Source organism: Notolepis coatsorum (assembly GCF_963971535.1).
Source record: "Notolepis coatsorum genome assembly, chromosome: 1".
Taxonomy (NCBI): domain Eukaryota; kingdom Metazoa; phylum Chordata; class Actinopteri; order Aulopiformes; family Paralepididae; genus Notolepis; species Notolepis coatsorum.
Genome location: NC_140165.1, coordinates 64,583,735 through 64,611,576, shown reverse-complemented (window position 1 = coordinate 64,611,576; position 27,842 = coordinate 64,583,735). Strand labels below are relative to the sequence as shown.

At 45.7% G+C, this 27,842-nt stretch overlaps 1 protein-coding gene across 1 annotated transcript in view; it reads right to left on the bottom strand.

Moving 5' to 3' along the window:
- LOC311235920 (voltage-gated delayed rectifier potassium channel KCNH8-like) overlaps positions 1–27,842 on the bottom strand; it is a gene marked incomplete at its 3' end in the record, with an annotated part of 374,679 nt that overhangs the window by 339,382 nt on the left and 7,455 nt on the right. Inside the window, exon 5 of the mRNA XM_084323448.1 lies at positions 2,041–2,198. Within this exon, the coding sequence (XP_084179574.1) occupies positions 2,041–2,198 (158 nt within the window). The remainder of the gene's footprint in view (positions 1–2,040; positions 2,199–27,842) is intronic.

Here is a 27,842-nt window from a genome sequence, read left to right as displayed (position 1 = left end):
CAAAATGTGACATTACCAAGTCAACTTGTGTTCTTAAAACAATGACAATAAACATAGTTTTATTAGGTTGAAATAATGTGGTTGTGTACTTATTTTTCTGTTAACTTATTATGGATTGAAAACTGTAAACCTTAATGCACAGTAACTGAACTCAATATTTTTAAGTTCTGGTAACTTATTATTATAATTTTTTTTACAGTGTAGTCTTGGGATCAATCAAAACTTATTTACACAATATACCTCACATTCACCCTCCATTCACATCCTGGTGTTCTCCATTAGGCCTGTAGGTGGAGCTATGACAGCACACGTACAGTACACACACCGATGGTGTGTGATGTGTCCAAAAATGAATGGGCAAATGTGAGTGAAATGGTCGCACTGTATGCAGCTGTTTGTCTGCATTGCATCCCCCCCCCCAACTCAGATTTAGGGTTGATACAACCATCATAATAATATTGTTAATAATAACAATAACAATAATGATGTAATAATGTAAAAATGATCATTAAAAATGCCTGATTATGAGAAAAAAAATTACGATGCATGGAATATTGTTGAGGCACACTAGTTACAACTATATTTCAACAGGCACTCCATGTCAAAAAGGTTGCTGACCCCTGCTGTACATGATGGTCCTAATTCTCAAACGTGTTCGTACGTGCCTTGGTAAATATCTTGGTCAAAATTTTGTAGCAACAGATTTACGGAAATCCTCCTCCGGATTCCTGAACGCATTAAATGGTCTACATATGTGGCCATAATCTTCGTAGCTGGGTTCCCACGAATGAATTACGTCACTCATTCTTAAACTCAAATGGGTGTTCTCATTGATTGGTTTTGCATACAGACACGCCCCGCCAGCTCCTTATAAGGCAAGGTTTGGCATTGCATCCACCATGCTGATCCATTCAACAGAAGCGATTTGCGACTGATCTCAAAATTTGATTAGATTCAAATGTATTGTTATTATACAGCACAAGTACAATACACCATCCAACCTGAGTGGATAAATAAATGCTCCATAAATACATTTTGTTTTATTAGGTATTATAGTAGGAAGTCCTACTGTAGAACATGACATCTGATTTAGTAATGTCAATACTGAACGACTGCGTGATTGGGTATAGTTATTAATTTATTTATTTTTGGACATGGTTCGTTGAGTCATGACTATAAATGTAAAACATAATTGTTAATGATAGTAAACATTTTAGAAAATAGTGTCGTATTTATTATCATTATAATTATTTAATTCCACGGATGTCAGTAGTATCGGCAATCCCCAATGATTTGTCCCAGAGAAAGCTGTTGAAACCACGGGCGCACACCGGTCTGTCCGACTTACAACTGCCTTTTTGAGTACGTAAATCCTACAAAGAATTTACAATACGAAGCTGTTCGAGAATGCCGAATAAGTACGTAAATCGAGTTATGAACATTTTAAATTTTACGTATGTCCATTCGAGAATGAGGACCAATGTTTTTAACCTGCATAGTGTTGTTGTGTGTTGCCTGCATTGCTTGTCCGACAGTACTCGACTGTACTCTGTGTCGCCTGACCTGATCTGATAGATGCATGAATGTCTAGTGAGTGAATGTACAGAATATGTTTTTAATTGTTTCTATATTAGTTTTAATGTCTTTCTATTTTTCTGTTTATTTTCTGGCTTTAACATCTAGCCCACGAACTACAGCTGAAAACTAGCAACCCTGCTAATGTTGGCATATTTACAGTTTTTCATTTTTATTCATATATAAATGTATAACTGTTGATTGATATGCACTGTCCCTGATCAAATAAACAGAGTAACACATTTACAATTTGAAAAGTGCCTCTCAGGTGTGATATTAGGGTACAAATGAAACAAGTGTACCAATAGGGGACAGACCAACCCTTGTTAATTAAAGGTAAAAAAAATAAATAAGAAAGAGGCACCCCCACCCCCCCGCCTGTGTATGCCACTGTACATGTGTGTGAGTGCACATGCATGTGTGTGTGTGTGTGTGTGTATATGTGTGCGCACACATGTGACTCACCACGCTGATGTTGAAGGCGTACAGCAGATCGAAGGGCAGGGCAGCGATCAGGTCAACGAACAGCCAGGAAGTGACGTAGTGGACGCAGATGGAGCGGGCGTCGTACACCACCTGGCCCGACGTGCTCACGAAGGTGGTGCGGAAGTTCAGCACAATGTCTGCCGTACAAACACAATGTCTGGGAAGGTCAGCAACAGCCAGTCAATTCACTCCCGTGCTCATACAGATATACTGATATATACAGATAAATATCAGAGCCTAAACATACAGATATATACGGTAAGAATATCAGTGCCTAAACATGCAGATATACTGTAATAATATCAGTGCCTAAACATACAGATACTGTGAGAATATCAGTGCCTAAACATATTTTATGGAAAGGTCACAGGGTCACCAAAGTAAACGTTTTGTTCCTCTAGGGGTCATGAATGTTCACAGCAGGTTGTATGACTATTGCAGAGTTTGGCCTGATGGTGGCGCTAGAGGAAAGGTCATGTGGTCACCAAAATCAACAGGTTTCTTCCTCTTGGACTCTTGAATGTGCCCAGCAAATGTCATGCTAGTCCGGCCATTACCTTTTAAGATATGGTGAGAACAGATCCACACACACACACGCATGCATGCACGCACGCACGCATGCACGCACGCAAGCACGCACACACACAAACAGACAAACAAAAACACACACAAAAACACACACACACACAAACGTAAGGTTATCCTATAACCCTAGTTATATGATACTGGCTGAGCGTCCCGCTCTGCCTACTGAGATATAACTCATCATCTCTAGCACCTAGTGTGCTCCAGGAAACAAAAACAAATGCACCCACTTGCACGTGACCACGTCACTCCCATGCGCCCTATATTACGCCGGAAGTTGTCACGCCTCACCTTTCCCAGTTCGATTTCCAAAAGCGGAAAACATCCAAGGGACCTCAGGGCGCTAAGAGCGGGACGCTCAGCCAGTATCATATAACTAGGGTTATAGGAGAACCTTACGTTATATATCAACTGGCTATCGCGTCCCGCTCTGCCTACTGAGATACGGGCAGAGCAGACGCGTGGCCCGGACAAATGCACCCCCTGAGTGCCCGTAAGCCCCAGCCAGGGAGGAGGGGAGTCCCGTCCACCCGCCCGTCCTAACGAAGGGGGGGAGGCAGTCAACTCAACCAAAGTGTGAAAGGGGGGGAACCAGGCACCCCTGAACGCACAGCGCAAGCGGGACCACGTGTGACACAGCACCCCGTGGTCCACACCCACACACTCCCGCTAGCCCACCTGATGGCGGGATGCAGAAGAGGTCCCGGACCTCAGGACTGCCTGGGAGACAGAACCCCCAGTCACGTCCATGAGGTAAAACCTAACAAAAGGACTCAGGGAGGACCAGGATGCCGCAGCACAAATGTCCCCCATTGAGGCCCCCCCCTAACAGGGCAGCAGAGGCCGCCACAGCACGAATGGAGTGTGCGCTCACGCCCCCGGGGGGAACCTGTCCAGCCAACGTGTAGCAAAGGGCAATGCCCTTGCACAACCAATGTGACAGGCGCTGCTTGGACAGCGCCTCACCTGCGCGAGGGCCACCGTAACAAACAAATAGTTGATCGGAAGCCCTGAGACCTTGCGTGCGACTAAGGCAAACCCCCAGTGCACGGAGGACACGACAGGTGAAGGCTCGACTCCAACCCACTAGCGTGAGGAGGAGGATGAAACGCCTGAATCACAATATCCCAGGAGCAACGAGAGCTCCGGATATTCTTTGGCACTTTGGATCAGGCCACAGAGTTGCCTGCTATCGGCCCGAATAGACAGGTACTCCGACCGCACCGAGAGAGCACATGGCTCACCCACGCATTCAGCGGAGGTGATGGCCCAAAAAAGGAATGCGGTCGTAAGACAGACGATCCAATGGCGCCTGCTCAAGAGGCTCAAACGGGGCCCCCAACAGCCTTTCCAGAACAGTTGGAGGTCCCGACTCGGAGACAGAGAACATTCCACAGGCTTGAGACGCCGTGCGCCAAGCAAGAACGTCCCACGAGAGGGTGGCTGAACAGTGTTCTGCCCTCAAAGCCCACATGACAAGAAGATATAGCTGCGGCATATACCTTCACTGTCGAGGCCGACCGGCCATCCAGGATAGACTGGAGAAGGACAGAACCGAGTCCAGGGGGCATGACACCAGGTCCAAGCCCCCAACCTCACACCACTCTCGAACCATACGCCACTTCCCTGCGTAAGCCGCGGTAGTAGACGGAGCGTGTGCGTTCCGGATGACGTTAACCACAGAAGAGTTAAGACGCATCCCCACCAGATTCACCCTTCCAGCAGCCACGCCATCAGGGGCTGCCCCAGAACAGGAGGCAGAACAGAGTTCCACGTGCCTGAAAAGAGGGCCCGCGGTGACCATGGAACAGGCCACGGCGGGGCCACCAAGAGCTGAATCAGGGCCAGGCACCACACAGCCGTGCCTCGGCCCGGCGCGACCAGGATCAAAGTCCCGCGCTTCTGACATACCCGCCCCAACAGCTGAGCTATAAGGTGTATGGGGGGGAACGCGTACAGAATCCTGGGCGGCCACGGACCGAATCGGCCGCCGCCCGGTGGAGACGGGAGGAGCGTACTACTCCATGTCTGATGACATACGACGCCAACATCGTGCTGTCCGTTCTGATCAGATCATGCTCGCCCATCTGATGGCCGAGCTGTCCGAGGACTAGAAGCACTGCCTTCAATTCCAACACATATATGTAGCGCAGACCGGGCAGCATGGTCCTTGCCAGCTGCCCCCTACTGTGTCGGTCCCCCCCCCCCATCCCGCGAGGGAGGCGTCGGTGAAGACCGTGAAGTGTGACAGCCTGCCGCTCATGGGGACCCCGCTGGTGAGGGCCCCAGGCCCCCCCAGAGGGCGAGGTCCCCCAGTACTGACATGGGAACCTTCAGCAGCTTCTACCTGTCTCTCACAGGGTCTATTTTCACACTGAAAAACCCACCTCTGTATCCTCCTCATGAAGAGCAGGCCAAGAGGGACCACAGCTTGAGCAGATGCCATAATACTGCTCAGGCGTATCACGGTCAGCGCCGTAACCGTCCTGCCAGGACGGAACATCCCGAGCGTGCCGAGAACACCCACTCGCTGCCGCTCTGAGAGGGATGCTCATATAGACCTTGAGCTTAGAAATAAGCCCAAGTACTCCACCCGTTGACTAGGAAGAGGAGTACTCTTGTTCCAGTCTACAGCAAAACCCAGGCTGGTGAGGAATCCCACCACCTGCCTGGTATGAGACCTGGCGATCTTCTCTGACCGGCCGAGAATCAGAACGTCATCCAGGGTATAATAAAATTTGTATCCCCTGACGACGCAGAGGCCCCAGCGCAGTCTCCACGCACTTGGTAAAGATGCGAGGAGCCAGAGAGTAGCCGAACGGCAGCCTCTGGTACTCGTACGCTATGCCCTGAAACAGGAAGCGTAGGTATCTCCTGTGAGGAGGGAAGATCGGGAAGTGAAAATACGCATCCTTCAGGTCTATGGAGGTGAACCAGTCCCCCACCTGACAGCGCTTAACAGGTGGGTGACGGTCAACATTCTGAACCTTCCATGGGACAGGTCCAGTATGGGTCTGACACCCCCCCCCCCCCCCCCCCGATTTCTCGGGCACCAGAGAATATCGGGAGGAACCACCGCTCATCGCGTCCTCCCATGGGACCACGATGACGTCCTGTTTCACCGCCAGAGAACAAATCTCCTCGGCCAGGACTGTCACTGCCGCGGACTCTGATAATAGAGTCTGTACCAAACCCAAAAACGGAGGGCGGGGGTGTGTAAACTGTAACACAAGCGCCGCCCTCAGCATTCTCTCCATCCACACCGACACATGGCTACCACTGCAGCCATACGTGGTAAAAATTCCAAAGCGCCCCCGCCGCCAACTGCCACTGGTTCGCTAGGAATCGTAGATAGGTGGCCCGGTCCCTCCCGCTGTGCGTTGTCAACCCTGGTCTCGCCAACTGCGTGAGCAGGGTGTCTCGTGGAGCCGGGATATCGGAACCCTGACTCTACCATCGATGCAATCGCACCCAAGGGGGGGACCCCGACAGAAGGGGCGGTCTGATACGGGGAGAGCGGCCATCACCCCTGGTGTCATAGGCTCCCCCGCTGAGCATCTTCCCGGCTTAGCTTGCTGAGGACAGCCTGCTCTGCAGCTGGACATGCATGGTGTGTGGTCCTCACACTGCCCGATAGGGTGGGTCTCTACACACCGTAGCCCTGTAGTGATATTACTACCACCCAAATTACGCATGCCTGCTGACCACCGCGGGATCGGAAGTCCAGACGGGGGAGGCACTAACATAATACCCGGCCTGGCGAGGGCGGGGCTGGGGGGAACCCACGCTGCGACCTCCTGGGCCTAGAGTTCCCTCTCTGGCAAACATTTTTAGATACAGGGAACCCTGCTCCGTCGACAGATACAACACCAGGCTCACCAAACACAGACGCAGGACGTGTGGTGTGGGAGCCGCTTGACAGCACAGCATTCTCATAGACAGACCCAGGCCTAGCTAGCAACTGGGTGTCAGCCCCTGTCTCCATGAGAAGCAAAATGTGGGTCCGCTTGCGCTTCACTGGAAGAACGCGGCCCGCAGCCAAAGGGAACAAATCACAGCCCTGTGTCCCGTAGTGTAGCGGGGGGGAGTAACCCGAGAGCGTGCTAGACACAGCTAGATGGCAACAGTTTTTTAGGGCGTGCCCATCTAATATAGCCGATCACCTGTTTTCTTTGTGTCCAGGGTATCTCAGGCGGGGGAACATGGCCGCTGGCCGGGGGCCTTACCGCAGCCGCTGGCAAGGCCGTGCTCTCACCTCTGGCTGCGCGGTGTGGGGCGGCGTGGAGGCCAGGTCAAATACCGCCCGTGCCTCCGTGGACAGACCAAGGTCCACTCGCGGAGAGGGGAGCCCTGAGGAGGAGACCCCTCCCCTCCTCAAGGGGAGACTGCTCCAACCAAAGATGCCTGTGAACAACCCTTGACAGTATCCTAGCCCTCCCTGTGGTTATAGCTTGCGGATAGGTCAAAAGCTGAATAACCTCAAAACCTTGTGCGATGGTTTTGACGTCGGCTGGCCCTAAGGCCCCACCACCGACACCATTTTTGACAGAAAAGCAGCCAATTGAGCAATGTTGTCAGTTGCTGCTAAATTCTGTACCGCGGCGGCATAAGCTTCATCAGCCCACCAGCCACCTGCCGGGCCGACTCGCCGCATGGCAACGGCAGGGCGGGACACCGTTTCACCATGTCAGGGCAAAGGACTGATGCCACCTGCTTCACTAAGCACGGAACACCAGTGGTGGCTTCTGACCAAAGTCTACTACTAGTGAAACACTCCACTAGTAGTCATGTAACAACCCCCACTGCGGTGTGCACCCGTGAAGGGATAAATGAATGAATGAACAAAAACTCTATTAACATATTGCAGAATGGGCTAGCCCAATACACACAATTGTTAAGGGGATGCAGACCAGAGAAAACGTTAGTCCCGTCGACATCAGGGTCCCCCATCCTCAATTCATAGATTCACAAAAAGCACACCTGCCCTGAGCCCTGTCGTCAGCCCATCCACCCATGTAAAGGGTAAATAAGCCCCCGCTAAACCCCCAACATTAGACACCGATTGACCATCAGCATGAATGGTTAAGAGGAGGGAAGACAGTAAAGACAGCCCTTGGCGGGGTACATGGGGAACGGCGCCCCAACATTGTAGCATTAGCATTAGCTGCGCGCTAGGATACTGGAAAAACATCCAAAAGAGAGTCATGACGACCATGTTTTCCCAAATAGCCCGCCCCCTGTGCCAATACATCACTCGGTCGTCTCACACATGCCAGTACCAATGCCTGCTTAGCGCAGGCCCTACCTGTGCGCGACTTAGCTCGACTGCTGTCACGAGACGAGGAAAACACAGGACAGGACCGCCGCGCTGTTAGGACGTGTCGAGAAGGTTCCGGGGGCCTGGCGAACTTCTGGCGAATTCCCAACATTGTGTAATTTTACCTTCTGCTTCATAACAATCTCCAGTTCCGAAGTGCATCTAGCTGCTTCCGTGTTGGAAACGAATGAGGAAGGGTGAGGCGTGACCACTTCCGGCGTAATATAGGGCGCATGGGAGTGGCGTGGTCACGTGCAAGTGGGTGCATTTGTTTTTGTTTCCTGGAGCACACTCTAGGTGCTAGAGATGATGAGTTATATCTCAGTAGGCAGAGCGGGACGCGATAGCCAGTTGATATATAACACATACACACACTTTCCGTCTGTCTCACTAAGCATGGGACGGCTGGTAGTTATATATTGTTGGTAGTGTCTAGATCCCATCTCCCGGAAGTTGGCTTTCATCTGAAAGGGGCCGTCACTCGTAAAGTAAAAACATCAGGCATGAGATCATTACCGAAACAATAGTTAGAATAATTCTCATGATCAGACCACATTTCTCCATAAATCCTGTCGCTTCATGTTGCTACAGTTTGTTCCCGCCCCCAGGCATGGGATTTGCTTTGATGATGAGAGGAGAGCGAGGCGCCAGTCAACAGCTTCACAGCGCGGCCGAAAGGCGGAACAAATTGGGCCCATTCATGCACGAGTGAAAAAGTGAGCGTGTTCGTCGGCGCTGTCTGTAAAATGTTTTCTTTTTTTTACAAAATCAGCTGTGCAAAAACTACTATTATGGAAAAAGCAGAGGATGACGTCTTAGAGGTTTGATTAGGGGGCGACAGTGGCTCAGGAGGTAGAACAGTCATCTGGTAATCTGGAGGTTCCCGGTTCAATTCCCGCTCCTCCCTGGCAGTGTGTCGAAGTGTCCTTGAGCAAGACACTTAACCCCTAATTGCCCCCGATGTGCAGGTTGGCACCTTGCATGGTTGCCTCCGCCATCGGTGTGTGAATAGAATCTAGGAACAAATTGTAAAGTTCTTTGGATAAAAGCGCTATATAAATGCAGCCATTTACCATTTACCATGCAATGCATGGGTTGAACTCGGACTCTGTGTGAGAATTGTGTTGTCATATTTGAGTGTGAGACCTTCTATATCCTTCATAACAATTATGATACAATTGAGTTACAATTATGAAGTCAAATACTCTGTACTGGAACGTATGCATTGCAACAACATTATTATGTCATCAACATCAATTTAGTTAGCTGTAAAATTGTGCCGATACCGATTTTTACACATCCGATCTTTCGTCAATGCATTAACACATCCACCGCCAAAAGCGGCTTACGACGGGTTTCAAGGTCATGCGAATTCCGCCAAATCACGGTGTACGACGTTATTGACATCATATTTAATTTTTTCACCATTGCATTCATAACTCCGCCACACATCCTCTGCTGATATAGTGGGAGCCTGCACAACAGTGCAATGCTTCAATACCGCCGCCTGGTGGATGCTCGGGCGAGTTACAACCGGAAGTGGATCTTGTGATCTCTGTGCATCTGGAAAATCCGTCCGGCACTCACATAATGTTGCGGGACTACAGACACACACTGGCGTGCATGGATCGCTGCCATAACTCAATAATCGATATGATTTGGGCGTTTATTGCGCCATACAAACCGGAAATGGATCTAGTCGATCGGCGTCAAATAAGTGGGATCTTTTTCCTCCAGTCTCATAGGCGAACGGTAAGAGGACAGTAACGTTATTTTCAAGGCGATTGTACATTTATTTATTTACAAACCATCTGATCAATAAATCAACCCATACTACATAAAGCATTTACTGACGATCACGGCATTATAAACAACCCCCCCCCGTTCTTCTGCGCATGATGAGTCATAACGTTTAGGATCGTGTACAGTTGAAATTTTTAATATAGCGTGTATCGCCAATAAACGGCAGTTGATAATTTATATATGCGTTTATGCCTATAACTCACGTTCTAGGAATTACTGCAGAAAATGATAAAAACATACTTATATTCTAGACGGTATTTTTGGAAGAATAATTCATATATTATATGAATGAAAAAGTATAACGTTCCCACATCCTGAACAATAGATAATCGATGTTGAATGGGCCATAGTAATGTCAATTTAGCAATACAATTTAAAAAGTTATAGCCCTGCAAAGAAGGTGAACATCTCCATAGGCTTAGAGTGGTGGCAGAGATCATACATTGATGGATATAAGCATGGCAGTTAATGTGTTGAAAAAAGAAAAGAAAAAATGCAATCAAGTTGACCCATAAATATCATTATTGTATTCCGTTTGTCTCCTGTGTCCGCCTGTCCTGGGCTTCTGCCACACGTGACTGCCTTTTGTAGTATCGTAACGATCAAGCCATTAAATGAGTCAAGGCGGAACCCCAGGGCAGGCGGGCGGTCAGCTGGTGCGCAGCTCATTGACCCAGTTCCCACGGAGCCAGCCCCCTCCCGACCCGAGCCCAGTCTCATAACACCTAGGGCCTTTGGAGGGGATTTTAACTTGAGTAAGGGATTTCTCGTTCAGTGCGAACTGCTATTCCGGTTCCAACCATCCAAATACTGCATGAGGGAATTCAAGATTGCGTTTATTATGTCCCTGCTTGTTGACAAAGTACTTAGGGCTATAGCAGTTGAGTTTCGGGTCCTCGCCGCGAACAGCGGGTGGGGGGACATAGCGCTCCGTAGTGCGTACAGGAGAGGGCTGAGTGAAGCGATCAAGGACCTAATCGTCAGAGACCATCCACACACTGTTAACGAGCTAATCACCCTGGCCCTTCTGATGGATGTGCGACTGCGGGAGCGTCGTTGGATCCCTCCACCCAGGCTCCAGCCGAGCACCCATTTCCCCCGATTTTGCAACCACCCTCCCGGTCCCGTCCTCTCGTCATCCCATGCTGCCCCCTGTTCCATCCACGCCTGCATCGGGGGAGGAACGATTCAGACCGGCCGGTCTCGCCTCTCTTAGAGAACAGAGGATGAGGGACCGATTATGCCTATACTGTGGGAAGGCTGGACAGTATCTCTGAACGTGTCCGGCCCCGCCCAAATGACCCCACTCGCTAATAGGGGGAACATTAGTTCCCCCAGCCCAACGGGGACTTCAACCGGCTCTTCCCCGCCACCCTCTCCTGGGTAAGATTACGTACATCATGGAATCCCTCTCGCTCACTCTGTCAGGTAATCACGTGGAGGCCACACGTTTTCTAGTTTTACATGCTCCCACTGCACCCCTAGTGTTAGGAAGGCCGTGGTTCGAGAGACACGATCCCCACATCTCCTGGGCCACTGGGCGGATTTGGGGTTGGAGCAGAGCTTGTCATGCCAACTGTCTACACTCCGCCCTCTCTCCGTCCAGCAGCCACAGGCCTGTGGTCTCTCCCCCGGATCTCACTGGTGTGTCCCCTCCGTTCATCATGACGTAGCCCTGGTGTTTAGTAAGGACAGAGCCCTTTCTCTTCCCCCTCACCGGCCGCATTACTGCCCCGTCAACCTCCTTTCCGGGGCAACACTCCCCATGGGTCAGTTATACAGCCTCTCGGACCCGGAGAAGGAGACCATGCGCAATTATATTTCCGAGTCACTAGCCTCTGGGATCATAAGACCATCGTCTTCCCCTCCTGCAGCGGGATTCCTCTTTGTGGTGAAGAAGGATGACAGCCTGATTCTCTGTATAGATTTTCGCAAGTTAAACGACATCACGGTTAAAATCCACTAACTCACGAAAAAGAAAAAATTGCATGTGTGTGTATCTGTGTGTGCCGCCCATCGCATGTGTGTGTCACTGCATGACGACATTTTCAATGTGTGCACTGAATAAAGACTTCTTCTTCTTCAAAGTCCAGTTTAATTATTAGTCATTAGTAATTAGTGAAAGGCTCCAGTATCCGTCTTCTTCTTGGGGACGTCTTTCTGGACGTCGACAGGAGGGGGGATGTCATGTCCATTGACCAACCAGCTGAGGAGGGTGATTAGGACTGAATGATTATTGGTTGGTCTGCTAATGACCTCTCATGAGTGATGGCCAAATTGGTTCATGGATAGACCATGATGACATTTAACAAGTTGATTGTGTACAGATTGTGAGGTGTGTGTGTGTGTGTGTGTGTGTGTGTGTGTGTGTGTGTGTGTGTGTGTGTGTGTGTGTGTGTGTGTGTGTGTGTGTGTGTGTGTGTGTGTGTGTGTGTGTGTGTGTGTGTGTGTGTGCGTGCGTGTGTGTGCGTGTGCGTATGTATGTGGGCATGCGTCTCATTTGAATTCTAAGTGAACGATACATGAATGCTATGCCGTTCATGGGGCGGCGTGGCTCAGGGGTAGAGCGGGTCGTCCAATGATCGAAGGGTTGGTGGTTCGAATCCCGCTCAAGCCCATGTCCATCCCACTGCCGTTGTGTCCTTGGGCAAGACACTTAACCTACTTGCCTCGTATGAATGTGTATGAATGTTGGTGGTGGTCAGAGGGGCCGTAGGCGATGATTATTCGCCACGTGAGTCTGCCTCAGGGCAGCTCTGGCTGCAATTGTAGCTTACCACCACCGGTATGACTGTGTATGAACGAATAATGGACTCTGTAAGCGCTCTGGGGTCTCTGGGGTGTCACGAAGAGCGTTATATAAATCCAATCCATTATTATTATTATTATTATTATTATGCCAGCGCTACACGCACCACAGTACAATGTAAATTGTGTTTTTCAATCTTTTTAACAGAAACTATGTTGATGTGAAATCACCCAAAATGTTAGATCTGTTGTTGTTGTGAAAATTATGACTAAAGCTCTTTGATATCGATCCCCCTGGATATCAACAGAATCAAACCATTTCAGACATCCAATCTGCTTCCTCTGAAATATCACATAATAGTCTACACACTGGTTATCTATGCAGTCAAGCATCTATTTGGTTGTTATATTGTAACGTATCGACCTTCAAATAAACAGTTTATGGTTTAGAGACTTTTCAACATGCCTCAATGCTGTGTCCCTTGTTGTTATAATAGAGCTGAGTAATAAAAAAAACAGTTTGGGGTCATGTGCTCCTAGTATCTCCCGCTGTCTGAAGCAGAACGGTTGGCACCAAACATGAATACATCACGTGTGGCGTCAGACTTAACAAACGAATAGTGTCCACTGTCCAGTGAACAGAAGGCCACACCCCTGTGCTCAGAGAAGGTACACTAAAACAGTTATATCAAAACAAATTGTACTTCTGAAGTTGAAATTGTTTTTATTTGTGGACATTAACATTCCACAATAATCATTTATGACTGAATTAAAACATCATTGTATTGGATGTTTAACGGTAACATGCCCCCGACATCACATGTACTTAATGTGTGTGTGATATAGTAAGTGTATGTATATTCTTTGTGTATTCTCAGAGGTGTAACCATGATATAGTAAGTGTATGTATATTCTTTGTGTATTCTCAGAGGTGTAACCATGATATAGTAAGTGTATGTATATTCTTTGTGTATTCTCAGAGGTGTATCCATTATATACTAAGTACGTATATTCGTTGTGTATTCTGAGGTGTATCCATTATATAGTAAGTGTATGTACTGTATATTTTGAAGTACTCCTTATCTTTCCACCCCTCATAGACCTGTCACACATTGATTCACGTCATCATGACAAGCCCCAGTGCACCCCCCCCCCCCCCCCCCCCCCCCCCCATGGCAGAAATGAATGGTCATGTAATTATGTCCTCGATCCTGCATGTGGGCTTAAAGAGTAAATTGTGTTTCAGCAATTGATTTTATATTTTGTTAACGTTTTAACCTTTAAAAGCCAGTTTTGGCTACTGGTTTCTCCTTTGTTTACACTGCCGCTTACAATTCAACAACCCCTACATTATCCGAGGGAGAAATTAGAAGGCCTTGTTCACAGGACCTCAGCTGCATGCACCACAGACGAAGCTAGAAGCAATCTATTCATAGTCCATTCGCTTTCATATAGCTGCAGCAAAGACTGGAGACCTTTGGAGTGGTCAGAAAAGACATCACCCGTGAGAGGTCTATAGTGTGTGATGATCATTCAACTTTTAGGTTGTGGCTTGAGGGCCTTTCAAGTATGAATGAATGAATGAATGAATGAATGAATGAATGAATGAATGAATGAATGAATGAATGAATGAATGAATGAATGAATGAATGAATGAAAATTTTATTAACAGATTGCAGAATGGGTACAATACAGTACGGCTCAATACACACAATTGTTAAGGGGATGCAGACCAGAGAAAGACGTTTGTCTTGTTTACATCAGGTTCCCCCATTTTCAATTCATAGTGACATTTATGACATACTCAACATACATGACATCATGACATTTATGGCATAGGGACATACATGACATACAGGTATATAGTACTGTTACATTTGTGACATATACGATATGCAAATATACAGTACTGTTACCCATAGATCCTAACAGAGAATATATACATATGATGGGGAGGAGGGGGTGGGTGGGTGGGAGAGAAATATACATATACGGTGGGGAGGAGACTGTACATTAGGAGGGGGTTGGGTGGGTGGGAGAGAAATATATATACGGTGGGGAGAGAATATATACATGCGGTGGGGAGGAGACTGGGTCTCATTCCCGAAAGATTTTCAAAGATATATTCTGGAAGACTTATCTTGGAACCACTGAGACATAATCTATGACAAGTACACTCTGAGTCCTGAACGTGCTGGAGATATGTCTTAAGTGGCTGAAACGGTCGCAGAAATTATATGATCTGATATCTGCTTGGAGAATGGCATTCTGTCGTAAACTCCAAAGCGCGTTCCCGTTCAGGTCATTTGCATACAAACCACGCCCCCGACAGTCCTTATAAAGCAGTCAATGGGCAGTGTGCAAACCCTCGCTGAAATGTCAAAGCGCCGCTCTGACACGGTAGGAAGTGGAGGCGCACCTGCCTCTAAGCAACGGCGTAAGAATTTCACCAATGCTGAAATGGAGGTGGGGATCCCTTGTAAACAAGACAAACGTATTCCTCTGGTCTGCATCCCCTTAACAATTGTGTGTATTGAGCTGTACTGTATTGTAAATTCTGCAATCGCTACCACAATGGAGCAGGGTTTGGCAGCGCCAGACCAACAATTGCCCCCACAATAAACATCCCTGACACCCTTTGAGTATTACTGAGTGATGTGTTTAGTTATTGGTATACATTGTAAACTGCATCGAATAATGACAGAAGCAAGCAAGTCGAATTCAGGTCCAGATTTAATTCACCTATAAATAGGAATTAATTGTACGCATGTGAATAATAATAATGCGTGTAATTAATTGCTGTCGGACTAAGACAGCACGCCTATTATCCGGGCCCATTAATGGGTCAGGATGCATGTCCTGGTCAGGTGGTTGTTGAGGTGGCTGGAGGGGTAGCGGGACACCACGCTTCTCCGCAATGTTGTGCAGGACGCAGCAGGCCATGATGATCGTACACACCTGGAAAGAATAAATAAGCCACAATAAATGACATGCAACATATGATTGTATTGGGCTGAGGTGGGCACTCATACATGTTTTAACACGGCACGGCCAAAACAATCTATCAGCTGTTGCCTTCATCCACACCTTATCCGGCTTGTACAGCAGCTTGCCACCTGCTGCGTCCAAACACATCCAGCGTCTCTTTATTGACTCAATTGTGCGCTCCACGGTGGACCGGGTGCGCGCATGGCGCTCGTTATACGCCACCTCCTGCGTGGCGTGAGGGTTGGCGACTGGGGTCATCAGCCATGGGGCCAGTGCATATCCACGGTCTCCTAATAAAACAAGTCATTAGAGGAATAGAAGCCTATACTGGTGCAAGAACAATTCTATACGCACAGATACTCACCAATTAGCCATGCGTCTCCTGCGTCTCCTTGTTCGAGGAGCATACCCACTTCGCTGTTCTGGAGGATGTACGAGTCGTGCGCACCTCCTGGGAAACGGGCGACGACGTTCAACAGCTGGTTGTTGGCGTTGCAGATGACCTAATAATAAATAATAATTATAAATTCGATTTGAAGAGAGAAGCAAAAGAAATTATAGATATAGTAACACAGGAAAAAAGAAAAAACAAGTAAGATGAGAAAAGGAAGCAAGGTGCTGTCCAATTGAATGAAGTGGTAACAAGAGAGTAAACAAAAAATAGAAACATACCTGTACATTGATAGAATGGTACTGCTTCCGATTAAGGTATGGGAACGGGTCTGGGGAGGGTGCCAGGATGCGCACGTGGGTGCAGTCAATATCGCCGATGATGTTTGGCAGCCCAGCGATGGCATGGAATGCCGTATTCACTGGGATCTGCTCTTTGGCGGAAAAGGGGAATCTGATGTACTGTGTGGTCAACTCCACGATGCCAGCCAAGACCCGTGGGATGCAGCGGCTGATGGAGGTCTGGGTTATGCCCACCCTGTCTCCTAGCTCCCTCTGGAATGTTCCAGTTGCTAGGAAGCCCAAGGTGGACAGTACCTGGACGTGCGGTGGCACAGGGTTGGAGCGTCTGGTCTGGCTCCTCAGTGCTGGCTCCAGCGTCTCGGACAGCTCCATTAGCACAGGTCTTGGCAGCCTGAAGCGTCCCAGCAGGTATGTGTCACTCTCGGCGAAGAGATCAGCGTGGTCCCTGTACTGGCGCTCCCTATTCATTGCGCGTTCGTATCGAGCATAATTATGGACGTTACCCATAATTGTGTGTGTAAGCCTTGGGTGCAGAGTTGACCATACATTTTAAGCATGGCGCGATTAATCACTGTTAATTGGATGCCAGGGTTCAATGTACATGATTGATGTTCAAGTGCACCTGCAAGGTCAGGTTTATTTGTCACACGCAACATCGTACCGGTAAGATGAGCAGTGGAATGTTTATCCACTGGCTCTTATAATGTATACAATAAGCAAATGTCCCAAACTATAAATAAGAACAACAATAAAATTATAACAGAATTATGTGGCTGATGTATTTATTTATTCCGAGTCATTTGCAGTGTGTGTAGCTATTATTTATTTTTCCGACATCAAATAACGTAATTTCTTATCATACAAATATTGTCATATTTATTTTAATTATGATTAAGTAATTAATTCCAATGAGGCATGTAGTGTTGACGTGAAGGAATCACTATGAGAACACAGTCTGTCAAGTTATAATAACATTTTAAATTAGTCAATCAATCATGAGATTTGGGCTGAGCATATTTAAGTGTGCTCTTCAGCACTCTTAGATCTGCTCTCAAATAAGATCTCAGGAAAATTTGAGGACTCCCACTCCCAGCCCTAATATGTCTTAAATAGGCCGAAATCTGGCTAAGACGAAATATTTTGTCGTAACTTCGTTCGAGAATGAGACCCATTGTCTATTAGGAGGGGATGGGGGTGGGGGGGTTTGGACATTTACGGTGGCCAGTTTCGAATTGCAGCCTCCCGTAGGTGCTCTTTAAGAGCGGTTTTGAATGTGGGTAGGGATTCACATTCCTTTACAGCTTTGGGTAGGGTGTTCCACATTCCACTTGTTTTTAGCGCCTTTGAGGTGCTTTGGTACCATGAGGTGCAAGCATAGTCGTAGTATGCTTGAATGAGTGCTCCTGCCAGAGTCTTCAGGGTATTCTTGTTTACCAGAGAGGAGATCCGGTACAAGAATCTAGTTCATTGGTTGACTTTTTTTTATTACATTGGATGCCATTTTGTCACAGGAAAGATTTGCCTCTAGGATGGAACCTAGGTATGTAATTTCATCTTTCCTTGTGACAATATTGTCACCCGTCTGTAACAGAGAAGCCGTCGGTCTTGCTGGGTTTGTTATTTGATCCGAAGAGAATGGACTCTGTTTTACCCAGGTGTAATGATAGTTTGTTATCAGCGAGCCAGGTGCAGATTCTGCCGAGTTCTGAGCTGAGGGTTTTTTCAACCTGTAACTTGTTCTTGTCAGAGACCAGCAGGGCTGAGTCGTCCACGAACAAGAACAAGTTGCAGTCACAAGCTGACGACATGTAATTTGCATAAATTAGGAACAGTAGCGGTCCTAGTATGCTTCCTTGTGGAACACCACAGCTCACTGGGAGGGGGGGGGATAGAGTACTGTTTACCTCCACCATCTGTTCTCTCCCCGGACAGGCAGTGTAGTGGTGAAGATTGTGTTTTTTTAGGCCCTGTCCATAGCAAGTGTATGTATATTCTTTGTGTATTCTGAGGTGTATCCATTATATAGTAAGTGTATGTACTGTATATTTTGAGGTACTCCTTATCTTCCCGCCCCTCATAGACCTGTCCAGGGGCGGGGCTAGGGGGTGGCTACTTGGGCTCAAGCCCTGAATGTTTTCTGAAAAGCCCCGAATCTATTTAAAAAAAAAATGATTTTTTTTTTCTTTTTTGACAATTCATCATTGTTACATGAAAATATGTTTGCACCAGGGCCCTGTTTCATGTACGTGGTTCAACTAAGTCGATCAAGATGTCCATTATCCAGCTTCAGTTAACCCGATGTTCGAAGCCGGGATTTTCCTGTTTCACAAAGGTGGATTCAGTCTCGTTAACTCAAGCCAGACTTGCGAGTCAGGCTAAATGTGCGCGGCCGTTTTAGGTGAAAAGCCAGCACGTATCGATGGCAGAGATCCTGATTCTCAACGGCATTGATTGATTAATTGATTTAAGACTTTATTGACAGATTGCAATACGGCTCAATCGCCTCGCCGACAAGTTAAATGCGTTATCTATAGGCTAATTCTAAGTCCCTCATTACCTCAATCAATCAGATTATATTTCTTTAAACTTGCCTGCTGGATTGAATAATCAAATGAGATCTTGCTAGCGAAAATTATTAGTTAACTGTTATACAGAATTACGATACGGCTCTCTTACCCATTGATTGATGTATAGTCAATCTTTTACTTATCTTCCCTGTGGTGTAACGGGTTCTTCTTTTGACTTTCACACGGACGACCGGGGTTCAAGACCCTAGTCTTTTCCTTCTTTTTGCTATATAGGAATAATTCAATTTGGTGCACGTTGAGAGCTATATAAAGAATGACATCCTCAATGCATGTAGATTTATAATATTTTAACTTAAAACCAGGCTACTTTGGCGTATAATCATTAATATTATATTCAAAAAAATCATATTGGAAACACCGGAATTTGAACCCGGGTCGCTGGATTGGCAGGCTTGAGCACTACCGCTGGGCCACTGGGCCAGATGGGATAAATTCATTGTTTATACATTAATGAACGAGAGACCCGTGTTTAGAATATCCTTTGTTTTGAATGAAGTTTATCTCTTTATCCTCATTCATTAATGTGACGTCAACGGCTCATTCAAATTCTCAAATCCGTCAAACAGCGCATCTCATCAGACATCTTAATCCCAGTTACAATTAAAATAACCACATCATGTGTACATCGCACGAGCGAGCGCCACCGTCGCCACGGTATATATAACATGCATTATTTAGGACAAAGTGAATTTAATATCAGCATTTTGGGTCTATTTTACATTTCAAAAGCCCCCTCTGGAAGAATGGAGCACAAAAACGTAATTCAGAATGGTATAATGCAGATCGTAGACTGTGGGAATAGTTTCAGGAAACGGGCTGTCACTTCTTTGCGGGGGCGTGGCGATAGTTCAGGCTAACTTGAACTTGAACTCTGCTTTCGACCAGGCTCAAACTTTTGGATATGTTGTCATGGTGATTTGGAAAACCCACGTACATGAAACCGGAAAGTCCGGCTAACCCAGTTATCCAGCTAAAGTTATCCGGCTAACTCAGTTATCCAGGTACAAGAAACAGGGCCCAGATTTAGCAGAAGCTAATTTCCATCTGTTGTCTATCCAGCTGCTAACTATATTTGAGTGAGTTAAGTCTTGGTGTTATGGTAGACTCAGACCTAAGCTTTAAATCACAATCAACAAGTTGACAAAAACTTAATTCTTCCACCTTAGAAACATAGCTAAAGTACGGCCATTTATAAATCAAAAGGACGCTGAAAACCAGATCCATGCCTTTATCTCAAGCCAACTCGACTACTGTAATGCACTCCTAACCGGCCTCCCGAAAAAATACGATGATAACTATTTTATTGCAATGCACTATTGCATTATTTTATTCTATTTTACTAACTATTTTATTGCACTGCACTATTTTACTTTGTATCAGTGATAATCAAACCGTAAACAAAGACGCATATTAACACTTTCAAGGTGGTGGTATAAGTTAAAAATTGTGGTGTCGAAGTAAAAAAAATCCGTGCCCGCTATCGCGGGCACCTATCTGGGCTAAGCCCCGGATCTCCTACAATCCTAAATCCGCCCCTGGACCTGTCACACATTCATGTCATTATGACAAGCCCCAGTGTGAGCCTCTGCAGTGGCTCCATGTAGCTTTGAAAAACAATAATTGAGAATGCATAACTCCTATTTTTAATACATTTTTATGAATAAAAAAGTGTTTAATATTTCATCAACTAAAATATATGTTACACCCCACGCCTCTCCCTGCCATCTGCAGGTGGCTAATCTTGAGTTTCTGTGTATGTATGTATAATAGGAAAATAGAGGGTTTAATTCAGTATGGACAGATTAATTTTCACTAACAATGTGGGCGTACCTGTATGCTTGATATGTTTTTTAATCTGCTCCTATGTTTTGTTTATTTTATTATATTTAATTGTATTCTTTTGAATTGTTTTTATCTTTTAAACCCTTTTATTATATTTTTTATTTTATTTTCCTCTGCTGTGAAGCACCTTGAGAGCTCACAGAGTTTAAAGTGTGCTATATAAATTAAATCTATTATTATTATTATTATTATTATTATTATTATTATTATTATTATTATTATTATTATTATTATTATTATTATTATTATTATTATTATTATTATTATTATTATTATTATTATTATTATTATTATTATTATTATTATTATTATTATTATTATTATTATTATTATTATTATTATTATTATTATATGTGGCGAGAAATAAAAAAAAAAACTAAAAAGAACTTCACTCGCCACTTAAAAAAACCTAACGCATGTATTTAACAAACTCAAAAATATTCAGGGATGGGGAATTCAACAAGCACCTCTCTCTCCGTTACACACAAGCAGCACGCATCTGATGGTTGAATATGTCTGATGGCCGAATCTGTCTGACGGCGCACTGGAGTAGATAGAGAAACAATATGAAATATAGAAATACTGTAGATGTGTTCGATAGAGAAAACTCATTTCAATAATATATGCCTTGTTCTATGCGCACTGCCAGCCAGCCTTTATGCGATGGAGAGATAATAATAATAAGAGAAGATAATCTCCCGATAGGGTTCCAAATATTTATTTTAATTTTTTTTTTACTTTCTCATTTCCCCCCTCCTTTTTCCGATATGACATATGAAAGTGGCCCAAATCAGAATTGAAGATATGAGATTCCATGTGATTTGTGCTGCTCACATTGTCATGAAAATAACTGATCTGAGTCTCCCTCTCTCTCTGTCCCTCCCTCTATCTCTCTCTCTCACCCTCTCTCTTTCTCTCTCTCTCCCTCCCTCCCTCCCTCTCCCTCCCTCTCTCTGTTCCCCCCCCTCGTCTCCCCCCTCCCCTCTGCCCTCCAGATAGTAACTTCGTCCTGGGGAACGCCCAGGTCCAGTCCCTCTACCCCATCGTCTACTGTTCTGATGGATTCTGCGAGATGACCGGCTTTGCCTGCGGAGAGCTGATGCAGAGGAGCTGCACGTGTCACTTCCTGTATGGCGCCGAGACCAGCGACCGCCTGACGTCGCAGATGCAGAAGGCCCTGGACGAGCATAGGGAGTTCAAGACTGAGATCATCCTCTACAAGAAGGGTGGAGAGGCTGGGCTGGTGGGCGGGGGGCAATTCTTAATATTTTTTTTTATTATTATCTTTTCCCCCTTTCTTTTTACGTTTTTCTCCCATCCCAATGTTAGTCGTTATGCCAATTCCCAATCCCCTACCTGGTCGTTGCGTGCTCTGCCCCCTACCGTCTGTCTGGGAGGGCGGAGACTATCACATGCTTCCTCCGACACATGTGTACCCAGCCCACCACTTCTTTTCACCTGGCAGCGCGGACTCTCACTGGGGGAGTGTAACGTGTGGAGGACACTACCTCTCCCAGATCCTTCCCTTGCTGTGCAGGCGCCCCGACCGAACTGTAGGAGTCGCTGTTTTACAACGACCAGGACCCACCCACCGGCTTTCCCACCCGCTGACACTGCCAATTGTGTTAGTATGGACGGTCGACCAAGCCGGAGGTACCACAGCTGGATTCGATCCCACTGTCTCTGTGGTGGTAGACAGACGCTTAGCCGCTGCGCTACCCGGCCGCCCCTAGGGTTCCAAAGATATTTAATGTTTGCCGACATATTTTCACACCGCCAGCACTGGGTCCAGGGCCGGACTGGGGAAATAATTCATACCGGGAGATATAGCGCGAAATATAGCCCCAATCAGGCCACTTTTTAAGCGGGGGGTCTGGGGGTTCCCCATCCCCACCAGGATTTTTTTTGTTACAAAGACTTCATTTCCTGCATTCTGGTGAATTTTAGTGCATGTGAATCACAAACTAATGAGCCAACAATTGCTTAGTACAATGTACTGTTATGAACCTCAAATAAAACTGTTGTGGCACTAGCAATGCTACTCTCTCCACATTCAAAAAGAAAAAAGCAAGAGCACAACATATTTTTCTATTTACTATTATAATACAGTTAACCACTCTCTCCTGTAAGGGCATTTCTTTTTCTTTGTTTTATCCCTCTCTCCTCCACCCTTTCTCTTTCTTCCACTGTCCATCTTGACATCAACGTTAATTGACTTTCGCTCTACTGTATCTCTCCCGAGTCCCGAGTCCCACTACCTGGCTCATTGCCTGGCTGTTATTCTGCATCTGAGTGCCGTCTGCCATTCCATTCGCCGCCTCCGCTGTCAATCAGTTGTATCGCCTGGTCCCGCCTCCACCAATCACATGCGGCAGCACGGCTCCATTGTGTGTGTGAGAGAGAGAGTCAGATAGTTCTCCAACTCTGTCGCAGACAGTGAAATCCTGGTTGTTCCCCACCCACCTAGGTTATCTAACTATCGCGCCGCGCCGCCGCCACAACTAGAAACAATGGCCTGGCAATTTTTTTTATTTATTAAAAAAAATAATAAAAATTTTTCTTTTTTTTTTATATATATAATATTATTTTTTTTTTTATCTGTGCACGCCAGGCCACCGGGAAAACTCCCGGTGCTCCCGATGGCCAGTCCGGGCCTGACTGGGTCCGTCAGATTTGTCTGTCACTATTATTTTGTTTGCCCAGCTATGTATGTGACGAATAAACCTCTTTAATCTTGAATCTTGAATTTTACTTTTCAGTTGCTGCCGCCAACTCAGCTCAGACTGTTGTTCTATGGTATTTGAGATATCGCTTATCACCACCTACTGGCCCGGCATGCTGGTTGAAGCAATTACTGTATATGCGTTTCTGCATTTCCATCTAGACGGAAGTCTTTTTTTAAAACCTTGCTGTGTGGACAAGGATTTTTTTTAATGGAGCGTGAAAATATCCATTTTGAAAAAGTAGTCAGGGCCTTAGTTTATTCCTGTGAGCCATGGATTTACTTTGGGTTTACTCTTATGAGCTGTCAATTACCAGACTCTGTGGGTTCATTGCCATGTGGCAAGGCAGGTGTGATGGGCACCTGATTGGTGTCAGGTGTGCAGTGTCTTTAAGTAGGCTTGTTTTCCTGTGCTCTCATGCGTGTGCATTAATTACACTTTTGCCCTCAGTAGTAGAGGAGTGTAAGTTTATCTCTCTCTAGTTATTTTATTTCCCCTCTCTTTTCAATTGCTAGGCAGCGGTGGTTGTTTTGAGTTTTTTTCCCCCATTTCTTTGACCATGGTGTCTTGTGTTTTCAGTAGCTTTTATTTTTTATTAATTCAGTGTTCCTGGTACGGCCGGGTAGCGCAGCGGACTAAGCGTCTGTCTACCACCACAGAGCCAGTGGGATCGAATCCGGCTGTGGTGGTTCCGGCTTGGCCCGACCGTCCATACTAACACAATTGGCAGTGTCAGTGGGTGGGTGGGAAGCCGGCGACGGTGGGTCCTGGTCGTTGTAAAACAGCGACTCCTACAGATCGGTCGGGGCGCCTGCACAGCAAGGTCAGGTCCTGGGAGAGGTGCTCCTTCCACACGTTACACTCCCCCAGTGAGAGTCCGCGCTGCCAGATGAAAAGAAGTGGGGATTGGCTGGACATGTGTCGGGAGGAAGCATGTGATAGTCTCCGCCCTCCCAGACCGACGGTAGGGGGCAGAGCACGCAACGACCAGGTAGGGGATTGGGAATTGGCATAACGACTAACATTGGGATGGGGGAAAGATGGAAAAAGAAAGGGGAAAAAGAGAAAGTATTAAAAAATAATAATAATAATTCAGTGTTCCTGTGTTTTTCCCACAATCTCATTTATCTGCGATACTAGTCGTTACCCCTTTGGGATAACTTAGGAATACCCCTTTTGTGTGTGTGTCCAACACCCCCCATCCTGACAGTAGTACTTGAATCCTATGTGCATGTGATTTGATCTGCCAATTTGTGTGTGTGTGTTTTTCTTTCTTTCTCTCTCTGTATCCATAAATGTCCATAACAAGAAATGTCACCCATTTTAAGAATTCACATACTGTATGTTCTTCCTGTGCCCCAGGACAGTTCAATGTACTGACTGAATCTGTCCTGGGGCAGAGGAAGAAGAACATACTGACTGAACTGTCCTGGGGCACAGGAAGAACATACTGACTGAACTGTCCTGGGGCACAGGAAGAACATACTGACTGAACTGTCCTGGGGCACAGGAAGAACATACTGACTGAACTGTCCTGGGGCACAGGAAGAACATACTGACTGAACTGTCCTGGGGCACAGGAAGAACATGCTGACTGAACTGTCCTGGGACACAGGAAGAACATATGAACTATAGGTCAGTCTGTCTACATCCGTTTTTAATTCATTTTCAATGACTAGTATCCATTTGTTGGACAGACAGAGTTCAAGTTTCAAGTTTCTTTAATAGTTGTCATACAGAAGTACAGAATACTTTCATACAAAATGCTTCTTACTGTTACGCTCCAGAGACTGTGCTAGACAAGATAGTATCAAATAACATAGTATAGTGCTACAGTGTGTTTGTTTAAAGTGGGTGTGTGCTATAAAGTGTGTGGAGTGGGTGCTACAGTGTGTTTGTTTAAAGTGAGTGTGTGCGTGTGGATGTGTGTGCTATGTGCGTTTGGTGGTTGTTGTTGTGTAGTGTTCATTGTTCGTTTAGCAGCCTGATGGCCTGGGGATAGAAGCTTCTTCTGAGTCTTTCTGTGCTCGCCTTGAGACTCCGGCTCAACGTTAGGTTCTAATTTAAAAATAAACCAATGGACAGTTGATTGACAGATCAATGTAGCTGTTATTTAGTGCATTGCACAAACACACTTCTGCTCATCTGGACTGGTCCTCTGACATCCTCTCCAATCGAGCTGCTGCAGGGTTTAAATCCAATATATTGCCAAATCCTCCGCTATCGTAACCTGTCATGTCATCTCGTCTCTAGAGCCTTTTTTCTCTGCTTCACGTGAAGTTAAATCTACTCTAGAAGTGAAAGTGAAACTTAAGCTACTCTGTACTGTGACTGCACAGACCTACACTCTGCTGTCCATGCAGACACTTTAAGTTCATAATGTTGTCTGAGTATTGATAACATGCTTAGTTTTTTGCAACTTTTTATTTGATGAACGTGGCCACTGATATGCGAGAATTAACTAAATTAGTTTTTATTTCTGTGACAAGGCTGGCCATATCTTGTGCACCGAAAGGATTTAAAACACAATGAGAATTCCTACAAAAAAATATAGTCTTGTCCATACAAGCTTAAACAAAAGTTACAAACACATCCCTTAAGAGCACCTGTATCAATGAACTCCTGACAACAACAAATGTCCAGTTACTGTTTTATGGTTTGAAATTAATGTAGCGCTGGAATATTGTGACATATGAATAATGAAATATAGACAAACCAGACAAAGCCTACAAACTTGCTCACCATGAACCCGTGGTGGGCTCGGTACTCGGTGGATGCCCTAACACCAGTATCACAGACTACCGTGGCGAGTCTAATGTGAATGCTCACTTTGGATGCCCAACCCGAGTTTTCTCGGGTTTACCCCCCGCGGTTGAATGCCCATAACGAGAATATTCGTTTTTTCTCGTTTAATTTTTTTATTAGCGATCTGAATTCATATTTCATCAACCGAGTCTACCGTTGGAAAATCAGCCACCCCAGGCGCTCAGATGTGAAAAAAGCGCCCCCTATCGTATCCCAGATGGTAATTCACCCTTTTGGATTGGACTCAATGAAAATGAATGAGAAAAAAAGACCCGGACTCCACATTTTACTTCTCACTCATGTAATCGGGGTCGATCAGCTTCATGCTGGACCCTCAGAGCAGCGGGGATTATGTGTTTTTACAGTATACGCGGTGGATCAATAAAAGGATAGATTTTCGGAATGGCGATCAGGAATTGGAATAATCCATTTGGATACTATCTGATCTCAGGTAGGGAATCTATTTTACCAGTATTAGGATAATCAGACCCGTTTTCACGGAGATATAAGCTTTTTCTTTTTTTTGTGATATGGCTGTTTGACTCTAAGAGCGATCATGAACTGAGAGAATCGATTTTCAGCGTGCGGCACTAGCGTGCACACGTACACATATACTATCGATAATCTAGCGTTTATTTGAAAACTATTCATAAATAGGCCGAAAAATGACAACGTTCTAGAATATTACAGTACGGGGCGATTATCATGGAATCCTCTTATTTTTTTCGTGAAAATGAGGGGTTTTCTAAATGCTATGAAACGGAAATGAACCGATAAAAAAACAATCTGCTTCAACAATGTTGACTGGAAATAGGTCATTGATAATGCGACGGGCAGATTAGACACATAGCCATAATTTTAAACATAGATTAAGCAATATTAATGCTAACATTGAAGTGGATGTGGGCATTCAAGCACTAAATGTGCGCCCCCTGCTGGGCATTCAAAGTGTTAAACAGGTGACATTTCCCTACTACGTTGAACGTCTAAACCAGTGGTTCTCAAACTACGGGTCGCGACCCAAATTGTGGTTGCGGGTAGGTGACAGTGGGGTCGAGCATTGGCAAGTAAAAATGTTTTATAAAATAAAAAAATTTAATGTTCTGGCAACATATTCCGGCTAAATATGGCTTGTTTTATAAATGTGTATTGATAACATAGTGCTGTAATAAAAATATCTAATAAGTAATAAATATGCATGATCAAGTTCAACAACGTGTGCTTTTATTTTGATATTCCTTAATTACACGTTGGAATTACGCGATACATTAAGTGTGGGGTCCCCAAAAAAATATCCTAAATAAAATGGGGTTGCGGTATGAAAAAGTTTGAGAACCCCTGGTCTAAACTATTCGACTCTATGTATAATAAATCTGTATATTCCAAGTAAATTTGGATGGGGATGCGGTCGGGATTGATGTGTGAGGTGTTCGGGGGACTGACTGTTCCGGGGGGGTTCACATGCCTTCGAGCGACATTGTACTATTGTACTTATTTTATGCCTATTCTTAAATCTGCACGTCTACATTGCACTACTTTTATTGTCTTTTATACCTATTCTTATGTCTGAAGTTCATGCGATTTTTTATTTTGTCAATTTGTGTGCTGATTGTATGCCTATGTTAATTTTTTATACTAATTGCTGGGGTGCACTCTGGACTGAGAGTACTATGTAGATAGTTATTAATA